This window comes from Podarcis filfolensis (genome assembly GCF_964270895.1).
Source record: "Podarcis filfolensis genome assembly, chromosome: 5".
Lineage (NCBI taxonomy): Eukaryota > Metazoa > Chordata > Lepidosauria > Squamata > Lacertidae > Podarcis > Podarcis filfolensis.
In genome coordinates this window covers 100,368,386-100,382,696 of record NC_139608.1, presented here as the reverse complement: position 1 = coordinate 100,382,696, position 14,311 = coordinate 100,368,386, and the positions used below count along the sequence as shown (strand labels likewise).

Genomic DNA, 14,311 nt, shown 5'->3' with positions numbered 1-14,311 from the left:
TTTTTACTCACATAAAATACACTTTCTACCATTTTCCAATGCAAACTTTCTTTCTAGTGTTGAATGTACTTAATATTATTACCTTACTCTTTCTGTATTTTCTAATACCTTCTTACAACAATTTGTATTCATTACCTTATTTCTTAACAATTACTTTAAACAAGGGTCATTCAAATGCTGCCATAAATATTATACCACTATTATATTTCTGTATACACTATTATATTTCTTATACATATCCCATTTTTGAATAAATAATTGTCTTGTGTTGCCTCTTAGTCTATTGGTCAATTGCGCCATTTCCGCATATTCCTGTAATTTGACTTGCCAATCTGATAAAGTTGGAACTTTTCCCCCTTTCCAATTCATTGCAACCAGTGTTCAGACTGCAGCCGTGGCATATAGGAAGATTTCTCTTAATTCTTTTGGGTTTTTGGGGGGGAATTTGGAACCTAAAATACCCAGTAGGAAGGCCTCTGGCTTTTTTAAGAATGTTAACATAAGATCTTTTTCAGCTCATCATAAATAAGATTCCAAAACTCTCTGATCTTTCTGCATGTCCACCACATGTGGTACATATCTCCATTACTTTCACCGCACCGCTAACAGTTATTCGATTTTTCTTTTATGTATTTTTTATTAAAGATTTTTTTGATTTACAGAAGTATGTGTAATGTCTCTCTCTCGTATTTTTTCCATGTAATATTTTTACAAATCAGTTTCATTTGTTGAGACATTAGGAAGAAAAGGGGGAAAGGGGTGGAGGGGAGGAAAGATGGGTGGGGGTGGGGTCGGGGTCGGGTGGCAATGTTTCTATTTTACTTAATATATATAGGGTTTGGTGTCAAGCTATTCAATATATTTTTGTACACCTTTGAAAGCTTTGATGGGGTGAGATACCATTTGTATTGCATCTTTAGCATGTTTTCTTTAATGGTGTAACATGCCGTAAATTTCATGTTTGCTTTCCAGAGCGTTTCCCATGTCTTGAGCCCATCTAAGAAGAAAAATATGAAAGGAAGCTGGCTGACATATAATTCCTTGTTGATAGATGACGGTAACCAAATAAATCTTAGAAGCTATGAGGAAATAAAAGATCAGCTCTCAGGATGGCTAGAATATCAACTCCAAGAGACTTTTTTTAAAGCAAGATTAAAAAAATGGCTTTGCCACTGAGCCCTCTAAATTTGAAAAAGAATTACTAAATAACAAAGTTAAGATAATATCAAAGATGAGGAGGAGATGAAGGCTGTTTTTATATAAAATTGTTGTCCAACTGCATAATGGACAAACAACTTTCTGAAATATATTGTAGATTTTATGTATGGCTTTTGATTTATTGTAGCATCACTGGTGGAGGAAGAGGAGAGCGGGGGGAGTGCACCACCCCCGGCAGCGCGATCCCAGTAGGGTGCCATCGCGGCTGCCCCCGAGCCCACGTTGTGCGCCCCGCCCCCAGGATGCATGCCAGCCCCGCCCCCGCCTCTTCTCCATCCCCGGTGCCGGAGCATGAAGCTCCGCCCCTGTGTAGCATGCCAAGTTTATTGATGGTAATCCAAGCTCTGCTTTAAAATGATCCTTCATTGGAGGTTTTAAAGCAGAGGTTGGATGGCCCTCTTTCATGGATGCATTGCAGGGGGTTGAACTAGATGACCCTCAGGACCGCTTCCAACCCTACAATTCTATTACTACTTGCCTGGCAGGAAATTGGTCAGTCAGTGTTTGAAATAACTAAATAAACTTCAGAGACATTCATTCATAATCATTTTGCACTAGATGGTCCTTCAGGTCCCTTTCAAATCGACAAGTATATGATCCTATGAACATTTTATTGAAGAAATCTGATCTCTGTATTCAGTGGCAAATCTCAGAGAATGCTGCATTCTGTACTGAGCTTCTTTATATCACATTGTATCTAAAGATAATCTTTTTTATCATTACTGTAACAGTAAACTGCAAAATCTATTTGCCCTGTGATCACTGTACATTGGGGATTAATATACAGGCTTCTAGGAGCACACACTTATTTTCCCCACAATGATTTTTTCTCAAATTAAACTAGGGATTTTGGATTATGGAGAAAGTCTAAAGGTATAATCATTTAACTTCACGTGCAACTTTGAAGGCCAAGGTAATCTTAACCTAAATTCTAGAAAGGAGGACTGCAGCAATGAATTCCCCAAGCAATCATGTGCTGCAGGTGTGTAGGGGGAATATTGGGTTTATTGTGCCCATTTTAGAGTGAACCTCTCTAAACTTATATTTCACTGTTGGCAGAGCTTTTTTTTCTAAAAATGTTTAGGGGTACTCTCATTTTCCTACTCATGTTGAAATACTGTCCCTCAATGAGGCCAAACTTAGATTCACAAAATATTTAGGAGTATGTGTACCCTTGCGTCTCCCCAGAGATAAAGCACTGACTGTGGGTAATAAATTACAAATATATTTTTTAATATCCATATTTTTAAAAAGTGCTGTATGCTTTTGTAATGAAAATGAAGAAAAACACAAAATATAAACTTATTTCTGAAAAGTCAGATTTCCCTCTTTTAATGTGCTCTTAAACCAGTGCCCCCCATCTGTACATATATCTCTGCAGAAAACAAGAACATGCATTATTTTGGATGAAGTGCAGCAGACACAGGAGTCTAAGGCTCTGGCTCAGTTCACATAATCAGCAGAATCAATACAAAAAGTTTTTCATAGATGCAATATTTGAACATTGCCCCACCAAGAATACCACTACCCTGCACATTGAAAAACGGCTTATGAGATAGACAGCTAGGCTGAAACATAATCATAGCATGCTAGTTTTCTGTGTGCATGGAGTTTGTTGGGAGGGAATATTCAAAACACCACTCTATCCTCCCCTCCCCACCCCCAAAGTTCAGGAAAAAGTGCTGGATACTCTCCAGGATACTAGCCTGGGCTGCCCAGACAACAAGACCACCCTCTCGGCCTCGATGATTCCGGTCAGCGCCAGCGACCGTAATGGCGGATTTCCTCTGAACTCCGGAGGAAATCGGCTTCGTGGAGTTGGGGTTCTACCACTACGGCGAAGCGGGGACCCGAAAAAAATCACAGGCGGGGAAGCCTGTGAACTGAAGGCTCGGCGGGCTCCATTTGCGCTCCCCCCCCGCTGCAAAGGAGCCTTTTTAAAGGCTCCGGAACGGACCGGGGGTGAGGGGTGTGGAGCTGAGAGCTGTCTACCCGTCTCCGCGAAGTGAAGCCGCACAGCCAGGGTCGGAGAGCGCTGATTTCTTTACTGGCTAATTGGACTTGAAAACAACTACCCGTGAGTAGGATTTTGACATATATTTGGAAGAAAATTATTAAAGAATTCGGCCGAAACGGGAAAGGTAAAAACAGGAAGTCTGCCTTCCCGGACTGTTAACAGATCAAAAGTAAAGAGACTGTAAAGCTGGGACTAAGAAAGATGAGTTCTTGGAAGGATTAAAATCCAGCATCTAAAGAGGAAAATTACCCCACTGTTAGCAGGAACAGTGGGGAGACATTTGAAAGATATTTGACCTGCAAGGAAAGGAAACTTCAAAATATATCTGCTGACTTTAAAACCTGGGAACGGACTGCCTATGGCAGGGAAGCCGATCAGAGGGAACTGTCAAACGGAGAGTGGAAAAAAAAGTTTGATTTAGCTCTGCAAAGGATACAGTGTGGATAAAATATCTGGGAAATGAAAGTAACATTTTGGGACTAAAAATTTGATACTAAGATACTGGGACTTTATTAGAACATCATTTGTTATAAAGTTGCAATAAGAAGTTGGATTTGTGACCCCTAGAGGTGACTATGTTGCAATGACATTCTAGACAACAAGTACTGCTGTGGGAAAATTTCTACTTTACCCAAACAAATTCTCCAAGTGTGTGACTGACCTTGGGAGTGTATGTGACTGTTATGGCAGATGATAAAAAAGCAGAGTTGACACAGGAAAAAACTACCAGGTCCGGAAGACAATACAAAGTTGACACTACAAGAAGGCCTTCAACAGGGGGTGTAGCGGGCACAGCAGGAGCTGCTGCCCCACAGGTAAAATTAAAGGTTATGTCAACTGATGAACTTTTGGCCCGAGCATTGGGTAAGATTGATGCATCTCTGGAGAAGTTGGCCAACAAGGTGGAAGAGACAAATAAACAAGTAGCAGAGGCTTCTGCAAAAATTGATGTGAACACCTCAAGCATTAATTTGAATACTTCAAGTATCAATAAACTAGGGGAAAAGGTGAACTCTAATACACAGTCTATTGAAAAATTACTGGAAGAATCAGCTTCAACCAGAAAACTGGCTGAAGAGGCCAAGGAAATTGCAACTGCTGTTCAGGAACAGATTCCACCGGTACATAAGAAGTTAGAAGAGTATGATTTGACGCTGTCCATGATAGACCTTGAAAGAAAGGCGAGAAATCTAAGAATAAGAGGTGTGCCAGAAAGTGAGAAAGATAATTTGGCAGAATTTCTCACAAAAGAATTGTCACAATTTTGGCAGAAGGATCTGGGGGAGGAAGAATTCACGATTGTGAGTGCCTTCAGACTCGGCAGAAGACAAGGAAAGAATAAAGCAAGAGATTGTCTGATTACCTTAAAAACAAAGGAAGAAAGGGATAAAATACTGAATCTACATTATCAAAGAACCTTGGAAATTGAGGATACCTTTGTGGAAATCTTCAAAGACATACCCAAACACATTCTGGAGGTAAGGGCCCACTATAGAGACCTGGTTGCCTTGCTGAGAAAAAACAAAATAATTTTCAGGTGGGAATTCCCCCAAGGCCTATCCTTTAAATATAGAGGAAAGAAAATAAGAATAAGGACAGTAAACGATAAGGACAAGTTTTTGAAAGATCACGAGGAGGATCTACAGAAGGAAGTGGAATCTGCTGAGGATTTATTGATGCCAGGACAAGGACTCTTGGAGATTGCAAATTTGATATCTGGACGCTCCGGCTCAAGGAGAGACAAGCCACCGACAGAAGAAGAACAACCACTTGGTGCAGTAGGAGGGAAAACTAACTAACTAATCATGTCTCTGCAACTTTTAAGTTGGAATTGTAATGGACTTAACTCCCCTAGAAAGAGAAAAGAGATCTTTCATATATTAAAGAAAGAACATCTGGACTTGATTTGCTTACAAGAAACTCATGTTATGAGGCTACACAGGAAAATACTTGTTAATAAAAGATTAGGGCAAGAATTTATCTCGTCTGATAAAGTTAAAAAAAGAGGAGTGGTGATTTACGCAAAGGAGAAACTTTCACTGAAATTTATTCTCAAAGATGAACAAGGAAGATATTTGGCTATTGAAATTCAGTTTCAAGGAGAGAATTTTTTGATAGTAGGTGTGTATGCACCAAATGAGGGGAAGTCGGAATTTTTCAAGAAGTTGCATGAGACTTTGATGGACTTTATGGACTATAATATAATTTTGATGGGGGACATGAATGGAGTTGTATCCACCAATATGGACAAGGCGCAAAAACAGGTAGTCACCAAAGATGGTAGACTACCAAAAACTTTCTTTGAAATGACTGATAATATGGACTTGATCGATATCTGGAGAACTAAGAACCCCTTGGAGAGAGAGGGAACATTCTTCTCTGAAGCCAAGATGACATGGACCAGAATTGACCAAATTTGGATTACTAGAGGAATGGCACCAAAGATAAAAAAAGTGGAAATCTGCCCTAAAACATGCTCCGACCATAACGCTGTAAAGATGGAGATGAAGTCAACAACAACCGGTACCTTCAGATGGAGGATGAATGACACCCTATTTAGAGATGAAGAAGTATACAACAAGGCCCAAAAGACTCTAAAAGACTGCTTTGAACTAAATTTGCCGACAGATGTGGAGAAAAGAGTAATCTGGGACGCTAGTAAAGCTGTGATGAGAGGGTTTTTGTTACAACAGAATGCATTAAAAAAGAGAAGGCAAAATGAGAAAAAAGATAAAATTTTGGAGAAAATTAAAGAAGGTGAGAAAAGATTGAGAGCCAAGCCAAAGTCACAAGAGATTCTGAGAGAAATAAAGGTCTATCAAATACAATATATGGAACTGATGAATCAGGAAATAGAATGGAAAATTAAACAAATGAGACAGAAGACATTTGAATCGGCGGACAAATGTGGGAAGTTACTGGCTTGGCAACTGAAAAAAAGACAAAAACTAAATAAAATCACAAACCTGGAAGTAGAAGGGAAAGACATAAATAACCCAAATGAGATCAGAAACTGTTTCCAGAAGTATTTTAAGCAACTATATACACAAGGGCCACAGAACGAAAGGGACATTGATGGATTTTTGAAAACAAATGGATTACAAAAAATTTCACAGGAAAGTAAAGTACTCTTGAACTGCAAAATAACAGACCAGGAGATAGAAGGTGCCATTTTAAATATGCAATTGGGCAAATCTCCGGGACCGGATGGGTTGACTTCCAGATACTATAGATCTCTGAAGAACTGGTTAATTCAACCTCTGAAGGAAGTCTGCAACGAGATTTTAGAAGGGAAAAGGGCACCAGAATCGTGGAAAGAGGCCTACATTACACTTATACCGAAAACAGAGACTGAAAAGACCCAACTTAAAAACTACCGTCCCATATCCTTACTAAATGTGGATTACAAAATCTTTGCTGATATTTTGGCCAAGAGACTGAAAAGAGTATTGATTGAAGAGATACATAAGGACCAAGCGGGCTTTTTGCCGGGAAGACATATATCGGACAACTTGAGGAATGTAATTGATATTTTGGAAAAGTTAGATGTGAACATAAATACTAAAGCTGTTCTGATATTTGTGGACGCGGAGAAAGCCTTTGACAACATTTCTTGGAGTTTTATGAAAAAGAACTTACAGGGTATGGGGGTAGGCCAAGGGTTTGAAAATGGTATAAGTGCAATATATTCTGAACAAAAGGCCAAATTAATTGTAAATAATGTAGTTACGGAGCAATTTAAGATTGAAAAAGGGACACGACAAGGGTGCCCAATTTCCCCTTTACTTTTTATATCGGTCCTGGAGGTTTTGCTGAATATGATTAGAAGGGACCGGTTGGTTAAGGGTATACAGGTCGGAGCTAAACAGTATAAATTGAGAGCATTTGCAGATGACCTAGTTTTGACGTTACAGGAGCCAGAATCTAGTACTAAAAGAGTTTTAGAATTAATTCAAGAATTTGGTCAGGTGGCAGGATTTAAACTGAACAAGACCAAAACTAAGGTTTTAGAGAAGAATATGACATTGTTTGAAAAAGAGAAATTTCAGAATGAAACAGGTCTGTCTGTGGTGAAGAAGGTGAAATATCTGGGGATCAACATGACTTCTAAAAATGGGAACTTATTTAAAAATAATTATGAGAAATGCTGGTCAGAAGTGAAAAAAGATCTCAAAATATGGTCAAATTTGAAGCTTTCCTTGATGGGTCGAATAGCAGCTATAAAGATGAATGTATTGCCTAAAATGTTATTTTTGTTTCAAACATTACAAATTGTGGACAAGATGGACTGTTTTAAGAAGTGGCAGAAAGATATTTCTAAATTTGTCTGGCAGGGCAAGAAGCCCAGGATAAAATATAAGATTTTAACTGACGCAAAAGAAAGGGGTGGCTTTGCCCTGCCAGACTTCAGACTGTACTATGAATCAGCAGCATTCTGCTGGTTGAAAGACTGGCTGCTTCTTGAAAACACGGACATTTTGGATTTAGAAGGTTTTAACAATGTTTTTGGATGGCATGCATATTTGTGGTATGATAAGGTTAAAGCTCACAAAGCATTTAAAAATCATATTGTTAGGAGATCTTTGTTTAATGTTTGGATCAGATACAAGGATTTACTGGAAAATAAGACCCCAAGGTGGTTGTCACCAATGGAAGCGAAAGCCCAGAAAAAGCTCAATATGGAGGCCAAGTGGCCAAAATATTGGGAAATTTTGGAACAAGAAGGAGATAAACTGAAATTGCAGAGCTTTGAGAAACTAAAAAATAAAGTGCGAGACTGGCTCCATTATTTTCAGATAATGGAGGCTTACAATTTGGACAAGAAAATTGGCTTCCAGGTGGAAAAATCTAAATTAGAAACAGAAGTGCTAGAACCTAAAACTAAAATTATGTCAAAAATGTATAACTTGCTGCTGAAATGGAATACACAGGATGAAACGGTTAAGTCAGCTATGATTAAATGGGCACAAGATCTTGGACACAACATTATGTTTGCTGACTGGGAACAGTTATGGACCACAGGTATGAAATTTACGGCATGTAATGCCTTAAGAGAGAATATTATGAAAATGATATACAGGTGGTACATGACCCCAGTCAAGCTTGCAAAAATATATCATTTGCCCGATAATAAATGCTGGAAATGTAAGGAGGTTGAAGGTACATTCTTTCACTTTTGGTGGACGTGGCCAAAGATTAAGGCTTTCTGGGAAATGATTTATAATGAAATGAAAAAGGTATTTAAGTATACCTTCTTGAAAAAACCAGAGGCTTTTCTCTTGGGCATAGTCGGCCATTTGGTGCCAAAGAAGGACAGAACTTTTTTTATGTATGCTACAACGGCAGCAAGAATACTTATAGCAAAGCACTGGAAGACTCAAGATCTACCCACTCTGGAAGAATGGCAGATGAAGTTGATTGACTGTATGGGACTGGCAGAAATGACCGGCAGAATCCGCGACCAGGGAGAAGAGTCGGCAGAAGAAGATTGGAAGAAATTTAAGGACTATTTACAGAAATACTACAAAATTAATGAACTCTGAAAAGATGTTGGATTGAACTTTTGTGGTCTCTAGCTGTTATGATAAAGATAATAGGGATTAAAATTGTTTAAGTCATTAAATTTAAAAAGTTGAGTGGAAAATAAGGTGTTATTTTAAAAGGAATGTTAAGAGATTAGGATTTGCTGGATTAACAAGTTGAACTAGAAAACAAGAAGGGGAGGTATGAGGAAGTCAAAGAAACATGTTATTGAAAAATTGTTACTGAAATTGACTTGTTTTTAATATTTTTCTTTTTTTTGTGTTTGTATAAAATTGGAAAATCTAATAAATATTTATATATAAAAAAAGATGATGTGGTCCATAGGAAAGCAGAGCAATACATTTGGCATCAGCTTGGCTGCAGCAGTTGCTGAAAGGTGGCGTACAAAGTGCCACCCAACCGTCTTAGGGACTGCACTCTGGATTTGTATAGGCTTTACTCCTTAACCTTTCTTTCAATATGTCCTGCAAGGCAGTGGAAATTTAGGATCAGAGTTTTCCTTCTGTTAGATGGGCTACCTTCCCGGGTGGATGAGACCCATCTGCCCCTCACTTCACTCTACTGTATGTGTAGAAACCACCTTCTTGATTGTTGGACTCACTATTGGTCTTGTTCACTTAATCTGCCAGAGCCTGTCCTCGCATGCAGGGGAAGTCCCTAACTCAGGGTTTGAGACCCAACCGAGGGTTTGAGACCCAACAGCTACCCTCATATAGTTTAGCTGGCCAGTCAAAGCCATATCCTGGGGTGTGGTCACTGTGGCATGCAGACAGCATGTTCCATCAACATCTCTTTTTCTTGGATGATCAGGTGCAAAAGAGGACAGGCTTCAGCCCTTTTAAAGAGGAAAGAGGATGTTTCAACAGCTGCAGTTTCCATGACAAACTATACCTTCCAGAAGTTCCCTCTTCTATGTAACTATCAAAGTCACAGGGAGCTTGACCTCTTTTGCATCTGGGCATTGTGCATTTATCTGAGGGGGGGGGGAGGCAGATGCAAAACAAGGTCTGCCTCCAGCAAGTTTTGCATAGGCATAGGTCTGAATGAACATATAGCTCAGGTTCACTATTATTTATACTGTGGTCCTTCTGTCACTTCAATTCTGTGAGGGATGTCAGACAAGAGAAAATGATTTACCAAAGATTGCCCATGGCTAAACAGGGATTTTAACCCAGACTCCCCAACCAAATCCAACAGCCTCTCAGCTGAAGGACTCCAGGCTTACAAATAAGTCCACAAAATTTACAAGCCCACAAATATCTTTAGTAGCTCAACTGTCCATACCTTGGGCGGGGGGGCGGGGGGGAGGACCCATTCCCATCCATTTTAGAAAAAAAACTCCCCAGCCTGCTCACCTGGAAGCATTCTTTACTCACCAATAAGTGGCTTTACTCAATAGTAAGTGGCTATTTGTAAGCTTGTAGTACCGTGTCTTGCGTACATGCCCAGGCTCTAAGGAACTGCTGTGCCTTGATCCTCTGGATCAAGTTGGGTGGTAATTGCTGAAGTTTCTTTTAATCTCTTAATAATCTCCCAAAGCCTGCATCATTGTCTCTGTCATCAGGATCAACCTATGGAATGGTCCTGGCAAATGATGTAAGCAGCTTTTGCATAATTCACCATAGCCCAACTATAATTTATAGGGATAGGTTTCATAATTGTACAATTCTAATTTCACCCTCCTACACTTGGTAACGCACTTGACTACTGGGAAGTTGCTAAATCCCAGTTGAGTATGCAATCCAATGGAGAGAAAGTATCAGTTAGGGATGGGCAAGAAATTCAAGGATGCATTTAAATCTCAGTCTTCATGAGGATTAAAAACAACAACACTAAATTGCTACAAAATGGAGAACTAAATTTAAGATTGGAAAAATGAGAAACAATGAACTTTAACTGACAAATCCTTCCACCCCCTTAAATGTGATTCAGGCCAATGCATTTCAGTTGCAAAGGCATTGTAACACAAAGGAATGTTTCCTTTGTAGTTGTTACAAAACATTTCCTGGCCTTGTTCTGTTCTGTGATTATAATCAAAATGCCAAATTAGCCCTAATTACTTCACCTGCAAAGTTCTTGCTTCACATTCCTGCAATCCTATACACTTATATAGAAGTAAACCCCAATGAACACAGTAGGTAACTTCAGGGTAAACTTCCATAGTACTGCATTGTAACTCAGTTTTCAGAAATTAAGAATCTTTGACAATTGTCCCAATTTTAAATAAATTGTATGAAGGATTATTGTGAAGAGATTCAGTTATATAGCATTGGTATAAGGTAAAGGTAAAGGGACCCCTGACCATTAGGTCCAGTTGTGTCTGACTCTGGGGTTGCGGCGCTCATCTCGCTTTATTGGCCGAGGGAGCTGACGTACAGCTTCTGGGTCATGTGGCCAGCATGACGAGGCCGCTTCTGGCGAACCAGAGCAGCACACGGAAACGCTGTTCACCTTCCCGCCAGAGCGGTACCTGTTTATCTACTTGCACTTTGACGTTCTTTCAAACTGCTGGTTGGCAGGAGCAGGGACCGAGCAACAGGAGCTCACACCATCGCAGGGATTTGAACTGCCGACCTTCTGATCGGCAAGTCCTAGGCCATGTGGTTTAACCCACAGTGGTCTTTAATGATCCCGTAGAGTACTCGTTTACTCACGTATTTCCCCATTCAAAGCCAAACCTTCTTGAAGTGTAAATAAAGAAACAGATTATAAACTCTACCTATCTCAACTGCAGCATCAATATAACATCATGCTGTTCAATGATATTGTGCTGGGTTCCCTTCAATTAATTTTTATCTGACTCCAATGGATTGTCTTGTGCTTTTTATAAACAAACATTACATATGGTTTTATTCATATATATATATACAGAAAATATACAGAAATGAAGAGCCAACAAATGTCTATATAAAGGACAGACTAGGTAAATAATACCTTTCCTGTTATTTGATTAAAAAGTCACTGCAGTTACAAATGTAAGAACAACATATATTGTTATGTTAGGAGATATGCCATGTTTCTAATATCTTCCAAGTATATTAATATATGTTTTGAATGCTATTTTATCAAGCTCATGTTTAACCTCAATATTCTGTCATGAAGCATTAACAGACTGGGTTCTAGCTTAAAATTCAAAAAGGTACAAAAATTATAAGTCTGCAAGAAACCAATGAAAGGAAAAACTGCTGAACATTCTTTGCTGCTGTGTATAATAAGAAGTATATGATGGGATCTATTTATGCCCCAAATTATGTCCAGATAACTTTAAAAATCTGATTTACTGCTTCAGTTAATAATTTTTTAAGAGGGGTATTTAATGTAAGAGGGGGGTTAATATTACTTTTAATAAGCAATTGGATAAAAAAAATACACGGATCCAACAAATCAGTTTATTCTAATTCAGCATATTCTCAATTAATTGATAAACAAAGTTTGATTCCTAGAGATTCCAGCATCCTAATGAATGACAGTATACCTTCCCCCCCAAACAGATATAATATATTATATAACAAATAGTATTTTAATTTCAGATTACCTTATCCCCACCCTTATATTAGTTATAATTGATGACTTGTGTATTTCTGATCATAGTCCTGTATTTCTGACCAACATCCCTTTACCTGGAAGCAAAACCAAGTATTGCTCCAAAAACCCCGATCCCTTGAAAAAATAGCGTTCATTCTCCTGCTGGGAAACTATAACATTAGTAATTAGATTAACAATGATCAGTGAAACTGCAAAATGAAACAGCTTAGAAATGTAGAGAACAAATTTACTAAAATCTGTCACTGGAAGGACAGATCCTTAAGCTGAGACTCCAATACTTTGGCCACCTCATGAGAAGAGAAGACTCCCTGGAAAAGACCCTGATGTTGGGAAAGATGGAGGGCACAAGGAGAAGGGGACGACAGAGGACGAGATGGTTGGACAGTGTCCTCGAAGCTACAAAGATGAGTCTGACCAAACTGTGGGAGGCAGTAGAAGACAGGAGTGCCTGGCGAGCTCTGGTCCAGGGGGTCACGAAGAGTCGGACACGACTAAATGACTAAACAACAACAATATATGAATTAGAACATCAGCACAAATCAAGCGTTGATCCTTTTACCCCCACAAAATAAAAAAGAGAAAGATGTATATTACTCTTAATATCTATTTAAATACTGTTAAATTTTCAGGTGAATACATTAAATCAATCATTTTATGAATTTGAAAATAAAAATCCAACAATTCTGGCAAATAAATTGAGGAAGAACATAAACGAGGAATAAAATTTGAACTCTTAAAAGAAACTGAAAGAAACAAGAAAAGATTTAATACAGAAGACATACTAACCAAATTCCAATCTTTTTATTCTGCTTGTATGCATCAAAAACCTCAGAAGACACACATACTGAAAGTGTGAAACTGGTAATAAAGTGATATATATATATATACACCTTCAATATAAATAAATAAATGATTGAGTCCTAGCCCAGACTTAGATGTATTACAAGTCTTTCACAATCTCTAATCATTCTCCTGAAGGCATCATCAATTCCAGCTCCCCCCAAAACCTAGGAGTTTGAGCTATTCCAGTTAAACTAGGCCATTTGAGGACAACTGTGTCAATCAACTTGGTCGTTTCCCCCATTCCACAAGCCAATCAGGGCTTCAACAGAACCACAAGACAGGCATCCACCTAAATCCACGCCTGCAGAGGTTACATCAGTCCACGTCAATGAAGTTATTGCTACCTGCCCCAATCACAGAGGCTTTAATCTCATTTTAATAAGGGCTGAGCACCTTCATTGCCAAACACAATATATGCAAGATTCTTACATTGATTACACCCTCATTAAGCCATTAAATCACAGCCAGAGCCAGCCTGCCAGTTGCATCACAAAATTGTTGATTTGGAAGGGACCCCTACAATGCAGGAATCTCAACTAGATCATCTATGACAGATGACCATCCAACTTCTGCTTAAACACCTCCAAGGAAGGAGAGTCCACCACCTCTAGAGGGAGACCATTCCACTGTCAAACAGTTCTTGCTGCCAGAAACTTATTCCCTTCATCTGAGGATCACAGGGTGATTTACAGTATAAAAACACAAACATACATACCATAGTAATGAACAAAAACAATACCTTCACAGTTTAAAAGGCCACAGATTGTTTAAATAGCCAAAGGCCTATTGCACTTAAATATTCTTGCAATTGAGTTACCCTTGGTACAAGACATAATTATAGTACCTGGAAATATCCTCATTTCTTACATTTTTCCCTCTGTGCTCCATTATTTTCAAAACCCTCTGCTAACAAACTCCTAGCCCTTGCACAGGAGAGCCTTCCCATTAGTAAGAGATCACAGTCTTGGGTAACTAGCTACACGGAGAGGCAAGCACACTCAGACTTCCCACTCCTTTCATTAGTATTACAACAGAGCAACAGAGTTAAGCAAGCAATAATAACACCTGCTCAGTCATGCTGCATTAACTTAGATACACATGGAATGAAGCCATGTAGGTATAAATGGCTTTAGAAATTTTTAG

General features: G+C 38.9%; 1 protein-coding gene across 4 annotated transcripts in view; it reads right to left on the bottom strand.

The window, feature by feature from the left end:
• The window catches only part of FAR2 (fatty acyl-CoA reductase 2), a 114,693-nt gene that overhangs the window by 38,929 nt on the left and 61,453 nt on the right, over positions 1-14,311 (bottom strand). The window contains exon 1 of one of the 4 annotated variants that reach the window (XM_083615709.1): positions 14,013-14,030. The exons of 2 other annotated variants lie outside the window; for them this stretch is intronic. In XM_083615709.1, the coding sequence (XP_083471835.1) occupies positions 14,013-14,028 (16 nt within the window). In that variant the 5' untranslated portion in view covers positions 14,029-14,030. Of the gene's footprint in view, positions 1-10,134; positions 10,251-14,012; positions 14,031-14,311 lie in introns of those variants that run through there. One more of the 4 variants, XM_083615710.1, reaches the window with a different exon arrangement.